This window comes from Sordaria macrospora, chromosome 2 (genome assembly GCF_033870435.1).
Source record: "Sordaria macrospora chromosome 2, complete sequence".
NCBI lineage: Eukaryota > Fungi > Ascomycota > Sordariomycetes > Sordariales > Sordariaceae > Sordaria > Sordaria macrospora.
In genome coordinates this window covers 6,288,012-6,310,000 of record NC_089372.1, presented here as the reverse complement: position 1 = coordinate 6,310,000, position 21,989 = coordinate 6,288,012, and the positions used below count along the sequence as shown (strand labels likewise).

Here is a 21,989-nt window from a genome sequence, read left to right as displayed (position 1 = left end):
TCCTTCCCTTTTGTTTTGTTCCCCTTCTTCCTTCTTCGCTTTCCTTTTCCTTCCTTTTACCCCCCTTCCGGTTCCCTTATATTATCACGGGCAAAGGATACGTTGTGATGTGGATATACGTAATTGCACGAAGGAGAAAAGGGAACAGTCCCAGCTTTGTGTATCTTTGACAGAAAATTCCCGATGGGGAGAAGAAAAAGAGAAGAGAACTAGATACAATCGTTGAAACCCAAATAAATACACTGGTCGCACCAGTGACAGTGGGACTAACGATGGGGCGCTGGCTGCCAGCGCTGTCACAATTAGGCTGTCGCAGTCTCAGAAGCGGCCGCACCCTGCACGAGCATACGACTAACTCTGAGACAAGGAGTGTCAATAGCATTTAGCAATATAGCAGGGCAGGGATGCATATGCCTATTCGGTCAAACCTATAAAAGATTGGACGATGTTCATTTGCCAGTGGATATCGGAATGCATCACTATATAGTCGCAGGAACTCTATGACCAGCGGCGATGCAAATAGTGTGATAAGGGCAGTGTTGGACTTGGAACAGTAGTTCAAATTCAACTAATAAACTACTTTGGTCTCGAAGGCCTTGTTGAATCTTTTCAAGCCTTTCATCCAGGCTGGACTTCCTGGCCTTCTTATGCCATAGCCTTCCTTTCTTCTAATAGGTACGTACATCTTCCTATTGGCCTAATCTAGCTCCAAAGCCACAATGCATCTATCTAGTGTGCACTATTGTGCTCACATGTGGGTCTTCCTAAATAGCTTCCTTCAGTGTTCTTTCTTCATAGCCTGGCTAGCGCAGCCTAGCGTGGAGGCAGTGCAGGCGGCAGTTGTGTCGTTGGCTGGAATACGCCGAAGGCGCTAAGGGTACTGAGGGGATTCCGGGTAAGTCGTGCCGTTAGAGGAACAGACTTCCCGAAGGTGAGTGTAGCCTAGTTGCTTGAGACTGTCATGGGGCTAGTGCCCGCGGCTGAAATGCCTGGCAATCTTGCCAGGCGAGTGCTCTACCCTCGCGGCAGGCAACATTGGCCTGTGCGCGCGCACGTCTCTCTTTTTAGGACAGCCGGCCAGACTGCCCAGAGGGTGCCCTTTTCTCCCCTTCTCTCTTCGTAGAACCTTATCGATTCATTTGGCCAGCATCTGTGTCAACTATGCTGTACCCCTTACAGAGACATCCAGCCGTGTGGCAAGGCTTGGGGTTCAGCCGTGCGGCTCTTGGGGAGATTAGTGGTATTGTCGAATGTCCGTGTGACAAATAGCCTTTCGCTTTTTTAATTATAAATTGTTATTTCAATTTCAACAGAACGAAATAAAGGGAAATAGTACGGGGTGAAATAGTCCTAGTAATAGTTTCATGAAAGGAAATCTCTTTAATAAACATAATCGCTTATTTCAAGAACGATATAATACGTTTTTAAAAACTTTATAAAAAATTCCTTCTTAAAATTATTAAAATTCTTTCTAATTGTTATGAGGCTAGTGCCCGCGGCTGAAATGCCTGGCAATCTTGCCAGGCGAGTACTCTACTCTCGCGGCAGGCAACATTAGCCTGTGCGTGCGCACGTCTCTTCTTTAGGACAGCCGGCCAGACTGTCCAGAGAGCGTTCTTTTCTTCCCTTCTCTTTTCTTAGAACCTTATCGATTCTTTTGGCCAGCACCTGTGTCAACTATTCTGTACCTCTTATAGAATACAAAGGGTTTGCCACTGTATTCTGGGATTCTTTAACTTGTTCAACATTCCTTCTAGACTAGTTTGTCATCATGAAATGCACCAGAAGCTCATAGATTTAGTTCATTCCTTTCATGGTATAGTGCTCCTGTCACACGGACACTGCCCACACTCCTGTGTTTGAAGTTCAATAGAGCCTCAATGCTTGACATCAACCCAACCTCGTCACACAATGCCAGCCTTGCCTCGGCCAGACTATTCGGCTAATAGGCACGGCTTACCCGAACCCCTCAACGCCACCAGGCTAAACGAGCCAACCCCAGAACTGCTGACGGCGCTAAACATCATCGCAAAGCCACCTTATCATCACAGGAGCAATCACAGCCAACCAAGCAGAAGCAGAGCGCCCGGGCAAAGGCCGGCGCCAGAAGGAAGAAGGAGAATGGATGAAGGCATTCAGAAAGATCCACATGTATACAGGTCGCTAGATAAATGCCTTGGAGCCTCAGGCGACAAGGACCGGTACGTACTCCAGTACGTACCGTTTCTCTTTGGCATAAGAAGGCCTTGAAACCCAGCCTTCCCCTGGAGGTTGAGAGGATCAACAAGGCCTTCGAGACCAAAGTAGTTTATCAGCTGAATTGAACTACTATTCCAAGCCCAGAATACAGCCCTTGTCACACCAGCCTATAAGCTCTTTCCGGCCTGCAGACCTTTTGCTTCTTGTTAACAATCTCAAGCTCTATTTAACTCCCACTGCCGTGAATACCCAGTAGCCCCGTGACAGGCTCAGACCGCCTTTCGCGCTATCTAGAAAAAAAGCAGTTCTGAGAGAATAAGACTAGCTGGCGTATAGGGTCTAAAGGACGTTTCTAGCGTAGACGAGTAGAGCTTTAACATCCACACTCGCTCGTACACCCTCTAACTTTGTTATATAACGATGTTTATTACCACAGTAAAACACGCAATTTTATTATTCCTACAAGTTTTAATACTATAAGGAATTTTATACATCGACTCACACGCATAGCAACATGTTTTGGGTTGTATGATAGATACAAAACATCTGTCGACTTTCCGTGTTCCGTGCGGCATGTCGGAGTGGAGCTATGCCGACGATCAGCCCCGCACACGTCATTCCCCAGCCAATTCAGCAATGTCGGGACATTACTCCTCCGAAACAAGAACAAGCGACACAATACAACTTCACTCACAATACCCCAACGCAAATAAACGATGGCGCCCGCAACCAAGTTCAATGTCGGCATCGTCGGCTACGGGTAGGAATGGCTGCATTATCATATCCCGTTGATGAGATGTATCATCACTAACGTTTCTCGCCAGCCTCTCGGCCAAGGTCTTCCAGATTCCGTTCGTCGCCCTGACCGACTCTCTTGTCCTCCATTCCATTGTGCAACGGTCTCCCTCGACTGGAAACTCCGCCCCCGATGATCATCCCTCCGTGAAGCACTTCACATCCATTGGGCCCATGCTCGCGGACCCAGAGGTCGATGTCATTATCATCAGCACGCCTCCCAACACGCATTTCGAGACTGCACGCGACGCTCTGCGCAATGGCAAGCACGTGCTGGTTGAAAAGCCTTTCGTGCCCACGTCTGCTCAGGCTGAGGAGCTTGCCGCGTTGGCCACGGAGAAGAAGAGCGTTCTCTGTGTGTACCAGAACCGCAGATGGGACTCGGACTTCCTGACCGTCCAGAAGCTCCTGCGGGAGGGCACTCTCGGTCGCATCGTCGAGTTTGAGACGCACTTTGACCGCTTCCGGCTGGAGAAGCCGACCACGTGGAAGGGTCAGCTAGGCATGGACCAGGCAGGTGGCGTCCTCTACGACCTGGGCACCCATCTGCTGGATCAAGTTTACGTCCTTTTCGGCATGCCGAGTTCCGTCTCGGCCAAGTTCTTGAACCAGCGCGAGGGCAGGATTGTCACTGGCGGCAGCGATGAGTCAGAGCAGCCGGACAGCATCTCGGCTGTCTTGACGTATGCCGACACCGGCTTACTCGTGCATGTCCGCATCAGCGTGGTCAGTGTCGAGACTAAGCAGCCGCGTTTCCGCATCCGCGGCACGAAGGGCAGCTATCAGAAGTCTTTCTTGGACCCTCAGGAGGATCAGCTCAGGGGAGGCATGGCCGCGACTGATACCCAGTTTGGCAAGGAGGACGAGTCCCGGTATGGCCGCCTCTGCTATGTCACCAATGACGGCAGGATCGAGGAGAAGGTCTACCCGACCGTGGAGCCAGAGACGTATACCAAGCTCTTCGAGGGCTTTGCCAAGGCTCTTGAGACTGGCAATACGGAAGACATCCCCGTTCCCGCTTCTCAGGCTGCGAAGGTGCTCAGGATCATTGAGGCTCTCCGCGAAAGTGCGAAGACGGGCCGGGATGCCGCTCCCTGAAGCCTCTTCTCTTAACCGTGGGGTTAAGGAGAGGAGAACCAAGCGACTTCTGGCCTAGGAATTGACTGAGAACCTGTCGGAATGACATACACGAGGTTCGGAAAGGCAAGCGGATTTGTAGACGTGCAGTGTTGGATATGGATAAGCACGTAGATATGAGTGTTGGAAAAGACGTTCATCGGCATATTCCACGCAAGGACCGTCCGGGCAATCTTCTTATATTACTGTTCTAAGACTTCCAAGTGCACTACCACATTCGTCCCTCGCGGTGCCGCCGTCTTCGTTCACTTCGTTCACTCAACGAGCCGGTTTGTTTTCTTAATGTGGTGCCTAGTTTCAATCCATACTTCTATTAAATTCATCTATCTATCCTATCCTACCTTGCCTATGCGATGTTTATCGTACCACTTGTTTTTTCTCGAGGCTAGTTATCGTTGACTGCGATGCCAAAGACTGATTGGTTGTTCGCAAAAAGCAAGTAATAGAGTTTATTCGCCTGTCGTCCCTTAGCCACCAGCACACATGGCCGTCAACCACGCTGACAAGATATTTCGTGTTATTGTATTGTTTTTGTAATCGTCGAGCTTCCGAAATAACTGGCAAAGTATTATCATTGCCGTGCATATGCTCCGTAGGGACACTCGTTGTTAGCATCGCGGAAAGGTGCTCCTAATCGTGGGTATGGACGGTACAACGTTCTTGAGCTTGTGATTTGGATAGCGGTGTGGTATCTGGACAAGCTACATTGAGCTGTGAATTTCATCGTTTGTTGTACACGGGAAGTTGATAGCTGTAAGCTCGATCCTTTGTTAACGGGGGTTGGAAACGACAGCGGTTTGTCTGTTCATAATAGGTAGGGCACCTAGGTGGCTATAACGGTGTCTCATGTCCCGTATCGGAATGATGCAAATAGTGAAGTGAGTCGGTTAGCCAACCGACGTTGATATATGGTAGTGCGAATGTTTATTAAAGTTATTTAACTAACGACCACCGTAGGCGCAAGAATATTCGAATAGAATACCGTCCAGAATTGGAGGAAAAATTAATGTTTAAATATAGTGCACTATAAATAGCACACGCTGCAGAGGACCAAAAGCGTAAGTGGCATCAGATAACAGACGGCGCATACGATATGCAAGGATAGGTGTAGCCCGATTTTCATCTACGATGGGTTGTATTTCTGCTACTCAGATGAGACATACTGGCTCTCTTGTCCTATTATAATATTCCGCCTCCTCTCCTCCCGTTTACAGCATTCTGTCCCCAAGTTGAGATTGCATACTAGATTGATTGTTTCCTGGTGGCAATTGTGCGTTGACAAGCCCAATCTCACAACTTTAGATTAATTACTTCGATAATGCAGACTTCGCAACCAGGCCAGTCGGTAGGGCTTCCCTACTGCTTGTTCAAAGAGATTAGACGCGATCCTGGAGTAGATATCCGTTTTCCATCATCAGGCGACTCTTTTGGCAACTCGATGGTGATTTCCCCGCCGCCATTCCAGTCATGAAGGACCTCCGCAATGCGAATGATATGGTAAGTTGCTTCCGTCCAGACACAGGAGACAACGGCACTGGCACATGGCACGAAGTCTCGCAGCTGCCGATTAGTGAGCTAAAGTCTCGTCCATCGAAGCTTCCATCTACAAACTCGACTAATGGGAATCTGACTGGATGGCGTGGCATGAGTGGTATGAAAGCACCCGAGTTTGGCAGAGAACGTGTTACGTACGGAGATCTTGATGATGACATCCGGCATTATGCGGATGAGCCCGTTGAGGACGGCGTCTGGGAAACAGACTCGGACACGGAGTTTGTGATCAGGTGCTGCGGAGACGACAGACCACTGCGGAAAAGAGGGCAGAAGTTGGAAATCAAACCTTCCGAATCCTTCGTTACTGTCAAGGACTACGTCAGCGGTGTGTAGATATATCTCTTCCGAGGAATAACTTCGACTTTGCTAGTAAAGACCTCAGCTGTTCACCCTTGGCTTATGAGCTTGCATGTGATCTCGTCAAAGTGAAAACGGTCTCAAGTGGGCAGCCATTCTCCACGGTGGTGTCATTTGACAGGATGATGGATGGGGGGCCGGAACACAGGATAGAAGAAAAGAAGTCACGGCTTCGCCGCCATGCCGGCGGCCCACTTCTTCCTTTGCCTGCGGTCTTGGTGGAGCATCTCGCCATGACACGTGAAGAAAGTATAGCACGTATGGCCATATAAAGGAAAAGCAGCAAGACTGAGGATTGTCATAATAGGAGGTTGGATGGTGGCAGTAGTTGCCGCAGCACCTCGATTTAGATGTCGAGGTTGAACTTGTTTTATAGTGGGGGTTGAGGTTGTGATTTCATGTTATGGCTGTGTGGAAGCGTGATCTCCCGTGAGGTTGGAGAACAATTACAGAAGCCACAAGTCAAAGTGGTATGAAGCGCAAGGAGGGAAAGAGAGGATGGTATTGAACGAGATCTCTTATATTATCTATTCGATCTTGACATGCGTTCACGTCTCTCGTCCTCGTTCTCTTTACTCAATTAATAAGTTTGCCACGTCTCATGATGCCTTCGTCTCCGTTCACTCAGTTCACTTCGACAGATGAACGAGTGCGTCGCGAGGAGTCTGATCATGCAAGCCAGGTCTGCTTCTCATTTCCATCTCGACTATTCTGACCATCGATAATATACGACAGAATAACGTAGGTCTTCAACCCGATGTGATATGCTACGAAGGTTATGCCCACGGGTGTCCGTCATGTACATGTCTCGCCGCGCTATAGTAGGCTGTTGATGGACATTGCCTTAGTTATCGTGCTCGACGTGGTGAATTGTATCGCTTGTATCGTCTTGTTGAACTAGATGACCGTATTCGTTCCTCGTAATATCCGGTCCTATGGAACACAGACCGCTAGATCGTCTTTGCTTTGGTGATGGAAGAACGAAATCTTGGAGCAAATTCCATTCAACCAACACTCCCCCAATTGACACTTGCCGTATCCGCAAAAGTCAGGTCCAGAGCCGCACCTCCCAGTCGCGTTGCAACAATTGCCCCATACGCCAGCACATGACTTGTAGCCATGCTTTCTGCCACAATTTCCGTCTGTGGTGTATACAGAATCTCCTGCGCATGCACCTTCGTAGCAGGTTCCGTCCGCGCAGTCTTCTCTGGGTTGTGGACATGGTGTTAGTTGCCGCTCATCAGATTTTCTGCTTATGATCAAGAATAAACTCACGAGGAGTTGCCGCATTTCCAAGTGTTTGCATTGCAGCACTGGCCCATTCTTATGCCGAGACACGTAGCATTGTTGTTTGAGGGGCCGCAAAGACCGTCGTAAGCTCTTAGGGGCTCGATGACTATGATCGGGTGTCATTAGTCTGTTACCAATAAATGGTCTCAAAGAGCCCTCGTTGGCGTATAAGTTCCCTAGTAATCTTACAGCCTGCCACGCAATAATCGGTATTGGCTTCAATGTTTCCGCAGTCGGAATGTAGTCCCGGATTCAACACGAAGAAGGCTTTGAGGGTGATCCCATATCTTACGGCTATCGCGGTACAAGTATGTTCGTTTATCTCCATGTCTTCCGTATTAGTGTCGTATCGACAGTTGACTTCACCCGGGGTGACATATCCGGTGCTGATGAGATGGCTAGTCGGGACGGGAATGGGGACAGCAGCCGACGTCGCGGCTAGGGGATTGGGAACGCTGCAATGTCCCGTGGTCTCGAATTCACTATTATCCCATGTTGTTGGTGCGCACTCGGCACGAACTGTGCTTTTCAGGTGAAGGGTGGCAAGAGCCCAGAACGCAAAGTGGCGCGGCCATGTTGTTCCATGGAGTGACTGCATGACAGGCAGTGATCGAGTGAATGGGACGTTGAGGAAAGTTGTGGGCAAGAACCAAATCCGGGAATGAGCGGATATGATGGAGCATTTATTGTTCGGAGAGATGTTTGCAAGGTGAACAGCTGGCGAGTTGCTTGTCTGCTTTGGGACCGGTTCAGTGACAGGACGAAAAGGGAAAAAAAAGGATCCAAGGAGGACGAAAGGAGAAAAACGAAAAAAAAAAAGTTGGGGCCACCCGGGGATTGAACCCGGGACCTCTCGCAAGAATGCTCAGGATTGAACCCTAAGCGAGAATCATACCACTAGACCAGCGGCCCGATGAATTGTTGAACGCACGGTCAGAAAATACTACCTACATAGGTAATACGATAGAAATATGAGGACGCCAGATGCATCTCGTGAGCATCTCCGGGTGATGCTTGGAAGACAAGTGGACGAGTTTCAGTGGAGCATTTCAAGCACGGGCACGTTTTATGGTTACAGCATTGAGGTCAAAAATAAAGCGAAGATTAACATGGGGTACACGTGGTGTTTGAGAATATATCATAGCGGTACAGGTATGATGTGTCGCTGATATGATGTGTCCGCTAGGATTGGGAACAAAACCAAAAGAAAAAGATCCCTAAACATGGTGCGCTCAAAGTTCTACCCCCAAATACAAAAGCATTCATTGTGCTTCAACCTTATTCCATCTTTCACGACCACACAACGCTTGCATTGACATGAAATGAGCAGAATCAGAAAGCCGCCAGCCTTGAACAAGAGTAACATTGCCCGTTTGTTCCTCGTCGACATTAAGAAATGATTCCCAATTCTTCATTGCTGGGAAGATTGTCATCGAGGTTAATAGCAATCGCTGTCTCCTCATCGTCAAAACCATAGTCTTCGTCGTCGTTGGAAAGATCAAAATAATCAAAACGTGGGTCTCGGGTATATGAATGGGATGCCTTTAGGGACGGGCGCGATGGAGATTGTCGGAGCCCGGGCTGAGCCTCAGCGGGGGCATCCTTTTTGCTTTTCGACCGCGCCGAGGGCGGCAAGGGCTCTGCGTGAATGAGGCCGGCAAGGATCAAACTCTTGCGGCTCTGCTCCACCTGTCGAAATATGCTGGCCATGAAAGGATGATAAAACGGCGTGTTGTGTGTCAACGACTCGTGAACCAGCGCTTGGATTACAAGGTTATTGTCCACAAGCCTTGCGGCTATCCACCATTCTCTGTCAATCTCGGCACGCTGCATGTCCACCATGTCTTGTGTCATGAATTCGACCTTTCTTGAAATGATGAGCTCCGCCCATGCTTCGCCGAGTTTGTCCGCTATGCTCTCGAGCCGTCTCTTGTGGTGTTCGTGGCAGCAGATGGTTACTTTGAGGGGTGTCTCAATGTGCATGAGATTGGCACAGTCGTAGTCGATGTTGTATCTTTCTTTCTAGGCTTCGTCGCACTCGACTATGATCGGTTTGTGGTTGCTTTTGTTCTTGCACCCTCGGGGGCAGGGCCGGATGGGGTTGTCGATGCTGAAGCACATGATGGCACCGGTTGTGAAATGCGGAAGAAAACCACTGCGTTGGTTTTGGGGATGTCGGGCGAGGTGGGTAGACCGTTCCGATGGGTGTCTGTTGGTAAGGTATGTAGCAACGAGAGAACGATATCCATGAATTTGTGTGGATGATAGTGTAATGAAGTGTGAAAAGGGAATATACAGACTGTCGAGCCCCGACTTGAAATGGATTGACTCAGAGGAGAGATGGGAGCTTGATGTGCAGGTAGCAACCGTGCATGACTTTGGACAACAACTGCCATCTGCAATAGTTGCGTCCGTTTTCAGGTGGCGCCTGTCTTTCCTTCCCAGCATCGTTGGCGGCAGGTATCAAGCGCGAGACTGGCTTTGGTTGGGAAACAACCCCTTTTTATGGATAATAAAACATCAACAAACGCGTTGGACTTTTGGAAGCACGGTAAGACTCATGGCAAGATGCATGCTTGTGTACGTCAGTCCCACTTACGCAATGCCTGTCCGCGGGAAAAAAGAAAACGTGAGCGCCCGTGGTGTCTTCATACGGTTTGGTCAGCTGTGTGTTATTCGGACGCTTGGTGTTGCCAATATAGACATGGATACTTCTTGCATATCTCCATAATCCCACGCACTTTGCTTGTCTTCTCCTTCTCGTCGTGTATCATGCAATTCCGTCATTGCCACTTCCATGTTTCTTGGTCTTCGTTCACGCCGTTCACTTCGTCACTTCCCTCTCCCCGCTCGAACTCATCGACATAGCTCCTTCCTCACTTGTGTCCACGCGAAAAAAAAAGTGAATCAGTCATGACATGACCCAACTTTCCTGCCGAAACTGTGCGGCTAATTCCATGTCGAAGTGGCTTCACGTTGCCCTTTTGGGCTCCGTCGTGCTGGAGGAGGACGCAGCAGGGGTGACTCGTGTCAGCCACTTGCGCTTCAGTTCATCGAGGCTTTGGCCGATGTGCGTCTCGATGGCTACCAAGATAGCGGTATGGAAGCCTTTCGCCTAGGTATCTTTCGCGCTTTCGTATGCTTCAGAGAGCTCTGTCGGTTCGAAGATGTCTGTCAATGCGGCCTTCCGTTCCTTGTCGAAATTCGGAAGCATTCCGACTTTCGCCCACTGAATAACATCTTCTTTGAACATTCGGTTGAACAGCTTCTTGAACTGGTCTAGTCGTACCTGGTTGTGGCGGCTGCACTCGACTGGGATAATGATTGGCTTCTGGATCGGTTTGACATCTTTGCAGTACTGTCCTTCTTCCTTGGCATTTTGGCAGTAGACGATAAACGGCTCGTACTTTTCGGTACAGCGCTTGAGTTTCTTGCACGCGTACTCGCCGTTGAGGTACTTGTAGCACATGGTTAACTACGATGAATGTCGCCCTAACATTCCTCAATATGCTAATGATGGCGATGGTGATGGCGTTCGCAGTGATGATTGTTGCTTGGTGGTGTGGAATCCGTCTCTCGCTATGTCATCTCGTGCGAGATTCGGCGCATTTTTAGACTTGTGGCGCTGGTATGTTCTCGAGCCATCTTCACAGTTGGTTGTGAGAACCAAAAGATGGTCTCGGTTTTGATAACAGTATTTTGCGGCCAGCTGGATAGTTCTTTGATCTTTCCCATTGCCGCGTTTTTTCCGCCGATTGGGACTTCTTTCGTTTGACAATAGTGCCTTCCAACGAGCCGCTGTCAGTCGATGGTGGTGATAACATCAAAATCTGGAAAGTGTCGAGAACGATAGGTCGAGCTGAGAGTTGAGACTGGTGGTCGAGTGTCGGTTGGAAACGGCAGTGTATCTTCGTGTTATGTCGGAGGGCTGCGTCATGCCGAGGTATCATGAGGTGGACGGGAAGGGGAAAGATGAAAGTGGAAAGTGGAAAAACACTAGTAAATAGACAAGGATCGCTGGTTACATAAGTATCACAAACAAAACCCCTCGGGCAAGCATCTCGATGTTGGTAGACGGCTGGCAAGCAAGATTTTGTACACTTCCCGCTTCGTGGGGCCGGTCCCAATACGAATTAACCCATCAAAGGCCATTACTCGCACACGAAAACACGCTCCTGACCGATCCTGTATCGTAGGCTTCCAAAATCCCCAACACGCTAGCATAGCTCCCAAATCCAAGAAAGAGGAAACCAACGAGGATAATGATGATGTTAGTTACCCCCAGCAGGATGGTGCCGATGCCTCTCTTCCTTGCAATGCCGGCTCTCGAGTCGGCTTTACGCATCCGGAAATAGGCAACGCCCCAGAAGATAAAACCGAAGAAGCTGTCAAAGAGCGATGACATGAGGGAAAGGACTAATGTTGGCGTCAGTTCGTTATACGTTGGTTCGGGACACGGTGTTTGCTTTGGGGACTCACGGGAAGAGAAGAAGGGGATGACTTCTGCAATAACGAAGGCGGCAATCCATGTTGTCACTGTGACATGTGTCAGCATAACATTAGAGTGGGATTGTTCGAGAGAAAGGGTGTCACTCACGAAGAATAGCCGCCCATGTTGACCATCCAGTAATCGTGTGCTCGGTCCTGTGTTTGGAGTTCTTGAAGATGCGGAAGAAGACGAAACGTGCCGAGACCGAGGCGTACAGGACACCCAGGAAAATGATAGTCGGAATCATGAACGAGAAGGCAACCTTCTTGTACGTTTCTTGGAGTGAGCCGAAGGCAGGCGCAGTCATGTACTGGTTTCCGGTGTATGCGTAGATCACAGCTCCGACGACACTGAACAGGACAACCTCAGCAATGGCACAAGCCCATAAGGCCTTTGGAAAGTCCCTGTATGCTCGTTAGTTATACCTCAGGGCCGTGGAAACCGGCAGCACTCACTTTGGCTCTCTCATCTCTGCGATGAAGCTGGGTAGTGTGATTTGCCCGATGAAAGTATAAGAGATATTGAGAAATGCATTGAAACAGGCAATGTAGGACGCTGTCTTGACCGGAAAGGCGGTCACGATGGGGTTGCCCCCGATTGACTCTACTCCGGCATCTGACGTGAATGACGGACGAGGGTCATAGCCAGCTGGATGTTTCTGTGCGCCGGAGAAGACAGCAGCGAGAAGAACAGAAATGAGGGTAAAGAATGCTGAGAACACTCCAAGTTTGGACAAGGTGTTGAATGTTCGGGGGAGTGAGCAGAGCCAGCAGACAAGTGCGACAATGATGCCAAAGCTGACAGTCCGACAAGCGATACCCGGGTCTGTGCCGGTCATGGTATTGAGATATTCGGCGCCCACAACAACATGCAAGCCCTGGATAAACTGTTGACCGTTAGTTATCATTCTGCGCGTTTCACCAGTAGCCGGCTTACTGTGTTGTTGAGCAGAAACATGATGGCAGTGGCCCACCAAGCCCAATTCTTATTCCAGAACAGCATTTGGCCAATGTCACAGACATCCCGGACCTCGGGATGTCGGAGGCAAAACTCCCACAAGACCAGCGAGCTATGGGTGGGTCAGTATGTGTAGCCAGATGGGACAGAAACCCGTGGTGATGCTTACGTATAGAGCACGACCAAACAAACAACTACAGTCAATATTAATCTGTTGAATTGTGAGCGGCCGCGTTTCTTCACATCGAGGTCCAAGCTTCGGAGGATCGTTACCCACCCAGGAACCAGACCCAAGACACTGTATGACCACGGGAAGCTCATGATGGCCAGGCAAATGTACTCGGAAAAGAGCAGGGCGGCAGTCTTTGGCTTGGTGGTTAGTTTCTTGACTCTCCATGTGGCAATTGGTGATCGGGATGCTCCAGACCTTTTGCCAACTGCATGTGCGGTACTGGATGGCATTTCCCTTTTCAAGTTCGTGCTGGCGTTCTGGCGTGACGATGCTGTCGTCGCTGTCGGAGCTGGGGACGGCAACGCTATGTAGAACTGGGCCTATGCGAGGACCGACGGCGGTGGTATCGTCGAGCTTGGTCCACGACCAGAGACCGGAGCGAACATCCTCCTTAAAGGCTGTACTCGCATTGACATCGTCGATCCGGGACTTATCCCTCCCGTTGACTGGAGGCGGACTTGGCTTGCGGGCCGACATGACTTGGACAGAAGTATGTGCCAGGTTAACTCGTGAGATTGGTGATGAGCCGATGTAATGTGTGTTGGTAGACGATGTTTGAAATGGCAAAGCGAGAGCTAGCGTCTCATATCTCTATAATGAATACGGAATCGGATAATGAAAACGGTAGAGATGACCAGGGAAATGGCAGATGAGGTTGAAATTTCTAGGTAGCTGTCAAAGGAAAAGGACCTGGCTATGATATGGTTACTTTCGGAGGACCCGATGGAGGGGATTGCGTGAAGATCCGATGCACGAGGATGCCAGGCTAGATTGGAGGCGAACACTAGCCGGAACATTCTTGCCGTTTGCTGAACCCTCTGCTGCGTTCTTTCCATACTAACATTGGGGGTTTCACGCTTTTTTCCCCTTGTCCGGACGCTATGTGATGCACGTCAGACATGGTGCATCGAGCACGCCATACTTCTCGTTTCGTGTCTGGAAAGAGCCGAGTTTATTCACCCTTGGTGTTGCCCTGTGGTTTCTCATGCATTCCTTCTTATCGTGCTGCTCCCACGATAAATCCCGTCAAGGTAGACGCCTTTTTGACCCGGGCCGATCCACCTGTTCGGATACATCTCCGTGAGCGGTCCGTTCATTCAAGCTTTGGCCAAGGAGTCGGCTCAGTAACTGCAGCACCAAGACAAGGAAGCCGAGAAACGATTCTTTTTGTCCGAAAGCACCAATGTTGACATGCACGCGGTCCTGTGGTTGAATGACGCAACCAGGCTGAGGCCGACATGACATCACAAAATTGCATTGCAACATTTTCTCTTGATAAATGCTGGAGGTGAATGCTCACGACCCCAGCGATTGAGGGCGACAAGATGATGCTTGAGTAGAGCTTGAGACCATGCTGGTCAGTGTTTCAGTGGAAAGTGAGTGAGAGTCACGACATTGTGCTTATTGTCGGGCCCCTTATTGTCTTGGAGATTCGTTGATAAAGTTTGGTTGCTTTACTGCTCGCAGGTCCGATTGATAAAAATTCAAGGGACCCTTGCCAAGACAGGGCCCAGTGGGACGAAACCTTCCGCGGTGGGGTTGAGCATGGGGGTGGCATGGGGGTGGCATGGAATGTGGCTTGCAATGTGGCTCAAATATGGGGCGAGAATGAAGCCGCGCATCCTTTATCTCATCAGGAAGATGAATTGACGCCTCTGGATACACGTGACACCGCGTTCTCACCGCGCACGCGCACCGTGCTCCTCAACTTTCCCTTGATGCAATCTCGCTTTATCCGAAACAACCTTGATGGCCAGTCGCCAAACCAGCAAGGCACGAAGCCAATTGAGCAGCAAAGTCCAGCTTGAAATGATTGCGCGACAAGACTCAAAATTGTCCCGATCTTCCTACAACTTTCCCCAGTCCGAACACAGTGCGCTCTAATTGTACACGACGAATGATAGGGTTGCCCCGCGCGCATGCATCCGTCGGCGGCAGCTACTACGACACTAGCGTTGAGCCTTGGGCCACTGGAGCGTCACCATGTCAAACGCGCTCAAGAACAGCCGCGACAACGACGCGACCGGTTCGCTCGACACCCAAGCTGTCCTCGATGATTACATGAAAACCTACGGCACCGGAAAAGTACGTCATCAATTACCTCTCACTTGCCGGTTACCTCAATGCCAACGACCTGCTAACTCTTTGGCGTTCTGGTGTTTCTCAGACAAACAACATCCGCCCGCCGTCAACAACCTCAAATCAGTCGTCCTCCTCGAAACCAACCCCAGCGCAGCATCCGACCATGAGTAAATCGAGAAGACAGAGGGATGAGGACCTGTTTCCCCCCCTGACACAGTCGGAGGAGGACAGGGTACGCGAAATACGGTTGCGCAAGTGGCAAAGGCTGCGCTGACACAGACAAATTCACAGATCCGAAACTCTCGACCAGCCGATCTGATCGAAAACAAGCCGCTCGATATGGACGCGTACCGCGAGTGGAAGGCCCGGAAAGAAGCGGAACAGAAACGAAAACGCGAGGAAGCACAAAAGCCAAAGGTGTCATGGTTCAAGCCGTCTGAACTCTTTTTCGTGGCCGCTCAGTGGGAGGCGGAGGAGAAGGAAAGGCAGGAGAAAAAGAAGGAACGGGAAAGGGAGAAACAGTTGCGAGCGGAAGAGGCGAAAAAGGCAGAGGAACAAAAACAGGTCGAAACGCAGCCTTCGGTCCATTCCAACGATACAACACAGTCAAATGGCGGGAGAGTCTACGAGAGATATGTTGCTGCAGCTTCACAGGCAAATACGAGAGATACTCTTCGAAGCTCACCAAAACTTGATGCAAGCAGTCCTGCTTTGGAACCAGCCTCAATTCTAACAACCGTTCCCGACCCGCGAGCATCACGACTTCTCGACACCCCCGCCACTGACAAGACTACATCCACGACCCAAGATGGGTCAGGTCGCGTTGACTTTGGCAGCATTGCGCGCATGCGCAACATGCACTCGCAAAAACAACAGGCCTCGCCTGCCCAACAGGTTCCCGAGACTCCAATCTCAGATAATAATCCGTTCCGCCAAGGCAAATCGCAGCTGTTGGGTCCCTCGCAGCTATTCGGAGCTACACAGTTTTCTTCTGCCGCGAAAGCACTCGCTAGTCCGACCTCTTCACGCCCTTCCCCGTCCGATTTCATGCAGCACACAGTATCACCGAACTTAGCTGTCTCGTCACCACTGCGGGCCCGGGGTCTGCGCTCATCCCCGACGCAAAATGTACCATCAAGCCCAGCTGCCTTGCCAAATGCGCCTCCACCGAGGGCAACACAACGAAGGATCGTGAGTCCTGGCCCCGGTGCCTTGGAAGACGACATGGTGATCCCGGAATCGCCGCAAACAAAGCTACCCAAGAAGGAGAAGAAGGTTGCACAAGGTCCCTTTGCCAGTTATGAGCCGGTGGACAAATCTCAGGAGCGATGGTCAAGTTCGGTAACGGGATCAGATCCTCCAGGCCCTCAGAACGATGAAGACACAAAGACATCCATTTTCAGGCGTGGAAAGGCAAAGTTGAGAAAAAAGGCTGCGTTGGAACAACTTACTGAGATACGGCTTCCGCGGGTGGCCAAGTCGGATGATATTGAGATCCCGTCATCTAACAAGAACAGGCGTGGCAAAGCAAAACCGGCAACGCAAGAGCCGGGGCATGGGGATGAGGAACCAACAATACCAAATACGGGAGAAGAATCTCGGGGGCAAGGGGTTAAGCCTGCTGCGGTGCATGCAGTCGATGATAAGTCTACGCAGTCTGGGCCACATGAGGATCCAGCACCGAAGCCAGACGCCGTCTTCAAGGTCCCACGGCCAAGCCAGCGTCCAGCACCGAGGCCTCATTCGTCAGTTCACGAGATATCGGGAGCTGATACGTCCGGTGCAGGCGCGGTCCCTACACCGGGTCCAGCCGATAACACGATTGAGGAGGAACCGGTGCTGGAACCTCCTTCGTCCTCTCGACTCCCCGCCTTACCAGCACCCTCCGATACAATTCCTTCTTCGTCGCCACCAGTGTTCGAAAGAAGAACTAGGAAGAAGCGGGTATCGACCTCTGCAGATCAGGCAGCAAGAATACCGACATCGAGCACAATGAGGACAGCCACGGCCAGACTGACATCGTCTGCCGTCGATGCCGCTGTTCAGACAACCTCGGATCTATCGAAGCTCTCCTCCACCCCCGTCATGCCATCCAGTGCGGTGGCGGCAAGGGAACCCTCGGCCAGTTTCACCAGGCCCGGTCTTAGTAGTTCATCTCCGGCGCCCATGAATGGCCGCCGTCGTGACGCTGCTCCACGGCTGCCCACACTCCCAAAGACCAGTTCAACGGAGAGCCTGCGCCAATCGGCACGAACCCAGAGGCGACCCTCCAGTTCTGCCGATGAGCTTTCAGCCTCTGGAGCCACGATACCCACGTTCGATCAGAGCGTTCGTATGTCTCGAAGTTCCTTGCTCAAACCCAACAGGATATCATCCATGACTGCTCCCGCTCAACGTGGGACGAAGATCTTCGATGGCATGGCATTTGCGATATCGTTCCAGTCGAAGCGACCGGGCGAGAATCCGGAGCAGCACAATGCACGCATGGAAACAGCGGCCAACATTGAAAAACGCATCAAGCAAGCAGGTGGTCGGATACTCGACAACGGATTCGACGAGTTGTTTGAGCCCATTCTCGTCCAACCTGCCGCCTCCTCGTCCAAAGACAAGACTCACAATCCGTCACCGTCGGACGAACCACCCAAGCTACTCCTCAACAACATCGGCCGAGACACCGGCTTCACGGCCCTTATAGCCGACGGCCACTCCCGCAAAGTCAAATACATGCAAGCCCTCGCGCTCGGACTTCCCATCCTCGCATCTCGCTGGGTCATCACTTGTCTCTCTTCCAACTCGATAATCGACTGGTCGCCCTACCTTCTTGCCGCTGGACAGTCCGCCTTCTTAGGAGACGCCATTCTCTCACGTAACTTGCAGCCCTACGATGCCAGCACTGCAAAGCTCGTGGAGACGGTAGCGAGAAGGGGATGCTGGTTGGGCGGCAGCAGGATTCTTCTCGTCGTGAGCACGGGCGGAGACAAAAAGGGGAGAAGGACGCAGAAGGAGAAGGATAGGGAGAAGGCAGAGGAAGGGAGGAAGATGGCTTATGTTTTCCTTGCTAGAGTCTTGGGAGCGGAGTTGCGGAGGGTGGGAAATGTGGATGAAGCAAAGAAAGAGCTGGAGAGGGCGGAGAAAGAAGCTGAAGACGGCAAGGGGAAACCCTATGATTGGGTTTATGTGGATGGGAAGACCGATGGGGCGGAACTGTTCACGGGTCCTGCTGCTATGGTAGGGGAGAGCGATGCCGGCAATGCCAGTGCTAGTGCGAGTGGTGCCGGAAAGGACAAGAAGGGCAAGAAGAGAAAGAGGCAGAGCGTTGGATACGTCTACGAGCCAACCGTGGCGGAGAAACAGCCGCCATTGAAAAAGATCAGGACACTCAGTGATGAGCTGGTCATTCAGAGTCTGATTCTGGGGAGGATGATTGATGAGGAGGAGTTTAGGAGTATCTGAGAGTTGTCTGAAAACTTGTTAGAGTAAATGTGGAACGCATTTCGGAGTTTGGGGAAACAGGACAACAGGATACATCGGTAATGTCATGGAGTTGCTTGCCTGCTTGCTTATTGTTCATGACTTTCGAGGGATAAATAGCTTGGCTGGATGAAAAGTTCGGAATGCTTTGATTATTGCTTAATCATAGCTTTGTGTCACTTGCTTCCTTGTGTTTCTTGTTTGGGGATAAGCTTGCTGTCATACTAAGGTGGTGTCGGTTTGGCACTCCGATGACCACGATAGAGACAGATGGACGTTGACATCAGTCAGGAGCACAAACGGTCATAAAACCAGCCAGTTAACGGGGTTAGTCATTACCCAGATAATTATAGCTTCACCCAATTGCTCGTGTGATCAAAATGTTGTCCATGGATGATTTGGAAGAGTCAATCGTGACTGGAGATTCTTTGCGGGAATAGAAGATGACATCATAGAGCTTGTTTTGGCGGCCAAAATTGTGTTGATGTGAAGGTGAAGAAGGTTGGCACAGTCCTATGGTTGCTCTACGGAAGCAGGGAAGCGTGTTATCCGTGTTGAGTGATGTGTAGTCTTGAAGTATCAAGGGATCGCGATTGCTGCTCGGGCTGGTTGGTAAGATGAAGATAGTCACCTGTCCGTTTCCCCGGTCCATTGTCAATCGATTGTACTTGCTCACTCACCCCTGCAGGTGTTTCTTGCTATGCCGTCGTCTGTGAAGGAAGGGGGTTACCATTCACTGTAATCCATCCCGTCTTGGGCTCGGAGATGCCACAGCAGATGGTACTCTGGTGGACACACTAACTCCACGGAGATAACAAGCTTGATATGAGCATCCTGGTGTTGACCTTTGACTCTTGCTTTGCCCGTCTTGGACTTTGTCACCTATGGGAGATGAGTCTTGAGCATGAACGCGGACTTGCATGATGCATGCGGGAAACAGTTGCTGCAGGAGGGGAGCATGAGTGTCCAGATCTGGTGCTCATTGACAACTTTGGAAGACCTGAGCCGATAAACCAAACAAGATGATGGCATCCTGCTTCTTCGGTATGGCTTGTTGGTGTTGTCTTGATGGATTAGATACATTTTGGGTCATGAATGCGATGACGATCACTTTGTTTGGTAACTATCACGATATAGACAGTGAAACTTGCCTGTGATCCTCAAGGAAACAAGATACAACGTATAGTCATTCAACCAATAGGGAATTATAATAACATCTCGGCAGCTACCCATCATCTTAAATGAGGCCTTGTGGTTATTGAAAGGCTTCCCGGAGGTCAGATGGTCCTTCCACTAGCGACTGAGACGCAGACAACTATATCATCATGCGAACGTCTGTTACATCATCAACGTTATTCAAGTGCCATGCCTAACCAAGATGGAGGGAAACACAGATAATCAAATGACTGCTGGATTGCCTACTTAGGTAGTCTATAGACAGCCCCCTCGCCACAAGACGACCTGGTAAGAAAATCAAGAACAGACTCGAAATCATGAAAAGAAACAATATTTTGGTCACCGCCGGCACCGCTGCCTTTTGCTCTCTCTCTTCCCACATCTGGATTCCTCATTACCTTACTCCCAGGCCCTGGAAATAGACTTGGGTTCCTAACGTTGACACTCACTCACTACCTTAACAAGCAGCATCACACCGTCCAATATGATCCGATACAGGATTCAAACAATTTCCTCCGCAAGCACACAGTAGCTCAATCCTGTTGCCCGCCGTAGCCAACGTATTGCAAGAACCGCCATCATTTCCTGCGTTCGTGGCGTTGCTTGGTGCCTGTCTAGCATGCATCATCTTTCCATTTCCATTCCCATCCACGTTCATGTTCATGTTCTGCTCATGACCGGCAGCAGCATGGTTCTGGCCCATGTGCGTGCGCGAGGATAGGATGCTGAAGAAGCGGGAGAGGCCGGAGATGGACTTTCCTGAGGAAGAAGAGGAGTCGTAGTGCGGGTTCGGCGACTGGGATTGGGATTGAGACATGGAAGAGGCAGTTTCTTCCTTGGGGTTGGCGTTGGCGGGAAGGCAGACGTAGAGGCCTTGGATGGGGTCGGTTTTGGTTTTGCCGTTTGCGCAGTTTCCTTTGGCGGCGGCGCAGTAGGCTTTGACTATGTCTTCTTCTTTGAAGTCTAAGGAAGAAGAAGAGGGGAAGTTAGTTAGGGTCGGAGTGAACGTGGTAGATAGGATATTGGTAATTACAATAGAGAGAAGAGGTGCGCGTAGGAAGAAACGAATAAGAAAGTCCTAGGGATTAGAACGTGGGGGAAGAAAAGGAAACGGAGGAGGAATGCGAATTCAGGATAAACGGAATCTGAACCTGGGGTGAATTCAAAATGAATTCAGGGTAAGGATGAAGTAAGAAGAAAGTAAAGAGAGGGTGAAGAGAGGGTGAAGAGAGAGGGCGAAGAGTGGTTAGAAAGAAAGTAAAAAGGAAGTAAAGAGAAAGCGAATGGAGGGTAAGGAGAGAGTGAGGAGAGAGTAAAGACGAGCTAAAAAGATAGTGAGAAGAAGGCAAGAAAATTTTAAGAGACGGTTAGGGAAAGTTGAAAATGAAGATGAAGAGAGAGCGACAAGAGGCCCAAGAGAAAGTAAATAAACCCCGAAGTTTCATCAGGGTTAAAACTCACTCTGGTGGTCCCTTAAGATATACCCGCAATAAGTGAACCCTTGCCCGCACAGCGCCTGACCCGGAGGAGCCGGCGTACTCGGAGTCCAAGTGCTCGGAGCTCCGGTGCTCGATGGTTGCGCGGCTTGCCAGAACGTCGTGCCCGACCCTGCGGTGCTCTGGCCGAGTGCCAGGCGGAAGATGGCTGCGGAGCAGAAGGCGATGGAGGACTTCATGATCTCGGTCGGTATGGTGAACTGACTGGGACCTTTCTATTTTCTTCTGCTGGTCGAGATGGCCGTGGTTTGGGAAGGGGGAATGTCTCAGATGGATGCGATGATGTGATCGTGGGCGCTTTTAACCTTGTCTACCTTTTTCTGACGTCTGAGGACTAGACTGGGGGTGAGGCTGGGATTCGTCAGTTCGGAGGAAAAGGCCGCTTGAAGAGCTTCGTTTTCCAAACGATGTCAAAGTCCCTGGAAGCTGTCCGACGCCTTCGAGTTGCAGTGTCTCCTTAGCTCCAGAGGACGATACCTTGGTCACGTCGTAGCGCCACGGCTTGGGCGGCCAAAGAAACTGTTTCCAAGAGCGCCAAATTTCCAATAATCCACATTGTCGGAAACCCATTGGACACGCTTGATGAGCCGGCAGAGTTGGTGTTCTCGGTGATGAATTCGGCATTGTTGTTGGCTGCCGGGCATTCGCTGGTGGCAGGTTGATGGATCATAATTACTTGACAGATAAAGCACCATGCTTGTTCATGTGGGACGCGTACGAGGAGCTCCAGCCCCAAGGGACAATGGAGGGTTGG

The 21,989-nt window shown here is 50.5% G+C and overlaps 8 protein-coding genes and 1 non-coding gene across 9 annotated transcripts; 3 read left to right on the top strand and 6 right to left on the bottom strand.

The window, feature by feature from the left end:
- Positions 1–2,722: 2,722 nt before the first annotated feature.
- Positions 2,723–4,628, top strand: SMAC4_07984 (uncharacterized protein). The gene is made up of 2 exons (XM_003346287.2): positions 2,723–2,959; positions 3,024–4,628. Exons 1-2 carry the CDS (start codon positions 2,916–2,918, stop codon positions 4,090–4,092), a joined length of 1,113 nt encoding a protein of 370 aa, XP_003346335.1. The 5' UTR covers positions 2,723–2,915; the 3' UTR covers positions 4,093–4,628.
- Positions 4,629–5,598: 970 nt separating this feature from the next.
- On the top strand, positions 5,599–6,018 carry SMAC4_07983 (uncharacterized protein; the record flags this gene model as incomplete). Its single annotated transcript, XM_003346286.1, has 2 exons — positions 5,599–5,628; positions 5,692–6,018. 2 exons carry the CDS (start codon positions 5,599–5,601, stop codon positions 6,016–6,018), a joined length of 357 nt encoding a protein of 118 aa, XP_003346334.1.
- A 567-nt stretch (positions 6,019–6,585) lies between these two features.
- SMAC4_13354 (uncharacterized protein) lies at positions 6,586–8,130 on the bottom strand. The gene is made up of 3 exons (XM_024655920.2): positions 7,522–8,130; positions 7,318–7,438; positions 6,586–7,249 (listed from the first exon to the last, which is right to left on the bottom strand). The coding sequence occupies exons 1-3, from the start codon at positions 7,928–7,930 to the stop codon at positions 6,976–6,978; spliced, it is 804 nt and encodes a 267-aa protein (XP_024511725.2). The 5' UTR covers positions 7,931–8,130; the 3' UTR covers positions 6,586–6,975.
- Positions 8,131–8,154: 24 nt separating this feature from the next.
- Positions 8,155–8,244, bottom strand: SMAC4_13353. Its single transcript is given in 2 exon segments — positions 8,155–8,190; positions 8,209–8,244. It is a non-coding gene; the product is annotated as a tRNA-Pro (tRNA).
- A 259-nt stretch (positions 8,245–8,503) lies between these two features.
- Positions 8,504–9,315, bottom strand: SMAC4_07982 (uncharacterized protein; the record flags this gene model as incomplete). The annotated part of the gene is made up of 1 exon (XM_003346285.2): positions 8,504–9,315. The coding sequence occupies one exon, from the start codon at positions 9,313–9,315 to the stop codon at positions 8,722–8,724; it is 594 nt and encodes a 197-aa protein (XP_003346333.1). The 3' UTR covers positions 8,504–8,721.
- A 1,132-nt stretch (positions 9,316–10,447) lies between these two features.
- SMAC4_07981 (uncharacterized protein) lies at positions 10,448–10,801 on the bottom strand (the record flags this gene model as incomplete). Its single annotated transcript, XM_003346284.1, has 1 exon — positions 10,448–10,801. One exon carries the CDS (start codon positions 10,799–10,801, stop codon positions 10,448–10,450), a length of 354 nt encoding a protein of 117 aa, XP_003346332.1.
- Positions 10,802–11,126: 325 nt separating this feature from the next.
- SMAC4_07980 (uncharacterized protein) lies at positions 11,127–13,554 on the bottom strand. The gene is made up of 8 exons (XM_066090721.1): positions 13,206–13,554; positions 13,056–13,141; positions 12,948–12,989; positions 12,758–12,890; positions 12,277–12,707; positions 11,930–12,225; positions 11,812–11,868; positions 11,127–11,748 (listed from the first exon to the last, which is right to left on the bottom strand). The coding sequence occupies exons 1-8, from the start codon at positions 13,485–13,487 to the stop codon at positions 11,474–11,476; spliced, it is 1,602 nt and encodes a 533-aa protein (XP_065946323.1). The 5' UTR covers positions 13,488–13,554; the 3' UTR covers positions 11,127–11,473.
- A 1,160-nt stretch (positions 13,555–14,714) lies between these two features.
- Positions 14,715–18,545, top strand: SMAC4_07979 (uncharacterized protein; the record flags this gene model as incomplete). The annotated part of the gene is made up of 3 exons (XM_003346282.2): positions 14,715–15,095; positions 15,178–15,324; positions 15,384–18,545. The coding sequence occupies exons 1-3, from the start codon at positions 14,994–14,996 to the stop codon at positions 18,543–18,545; spliced, it is 3,411 nt and encodes a 1,136-aa protein (XP_003346330.1). The 5' UTR covers positions 14,715–14,993.
- Positions 18,546–19,763: 1,218 nt separating this feature from the next.
- Positions 19,764–21,598, bottom strand: SMAC4_07978 (uncharacterized protein). The gene is made up of 2 exons (XM_066090720.1): positions 21,201–21,598; positions 19,764–20,702 (listed from the first exon to the last, which is right to left on the bottom strand). The coding sequence occupies exons 1-2, from the start codon at positions 21,412–21,414 to the stop codon at positions 20,197–20,199; spliced, it is 720 nt and encodes a 239-aa protein (XP_065946322.1). The 5' UTR covers positions 21,415–21,598; the 3' UTR covers positions 19,764–20,196.
- Between the last annotated feature and the right edge of the window lie 391 nt (positions 21,599–21,989).

Coding starts and splice junctions, on each gene's coding strand:
- SMAC4_07984 (XM_003346287.2), top strand. CDS start 2,916: ATGGCGCCCGCAACCAAGTTCAATGTCGGCATCGTCGGCTACGG. Junction 2,960..3,023: donor GTCGGCATCGTCGGCTACGG/GTAGGAATGGCT, acceptor GTTTCTCGCCAG/CCTCTCGGCCAAGGTCTTCC.
- SMAC4_13354 (XM_024655920.2), bottom strand. CDS start 7,930: ATGCAGTCACTCCATGGAACAACATGGCCGCGCCACTTTGCGTTCTGG. Junction 7,439..7,521: donor CGATTATTGCGTGGCAGGCT/GTAAGATTACTA, acceptor ACCCGATCATAG/TCATCGAGCCCCTAAGAGCT. Junction 7,250..7,317: donor TGGAAATGCGGCAACTCCTC/GTGAGTTTATTC, acceptor TCCACAACCCAG/AGAAGACTGCGCGGACGGAA.
- SMAC4_07980 (XM_066090721.1), bottom strand. CDS start 13,487: ATGTCGGCCCGCAAGCCAAGTCCGCCTCCAGTCAACGGGAGGGATAAG. Junction 12,708..12,757: donor TGTTTCTGCTCAACAACACA/GTAAGCCGGCTA, acceptor AACGGTCAACAG/TTTATCCAGGGCTTGCATGT. Junction 12,226..12,276: donor GCAGAGATGAGAGAGCCAAA/GTGAGTGCTGCC, acceptor ACGAGCATACAG/GGACTTTCCAAAGGCCTTAT.
- SMAC4_07978 (XM_066090720.1), bottom strand. CDS start 21,414: ATGAAGTCCTCCATCGCCTTCTGCTCCGCAGCCATCTTCCGCCTGGCA. Junction 20,703..21,200: donor TATCTTAAGGGACCACCAGA/GTGAGTTTTAAC, acceptor CTTCTTCCTTAG/ACTTCAAAGAAGAAGACATA.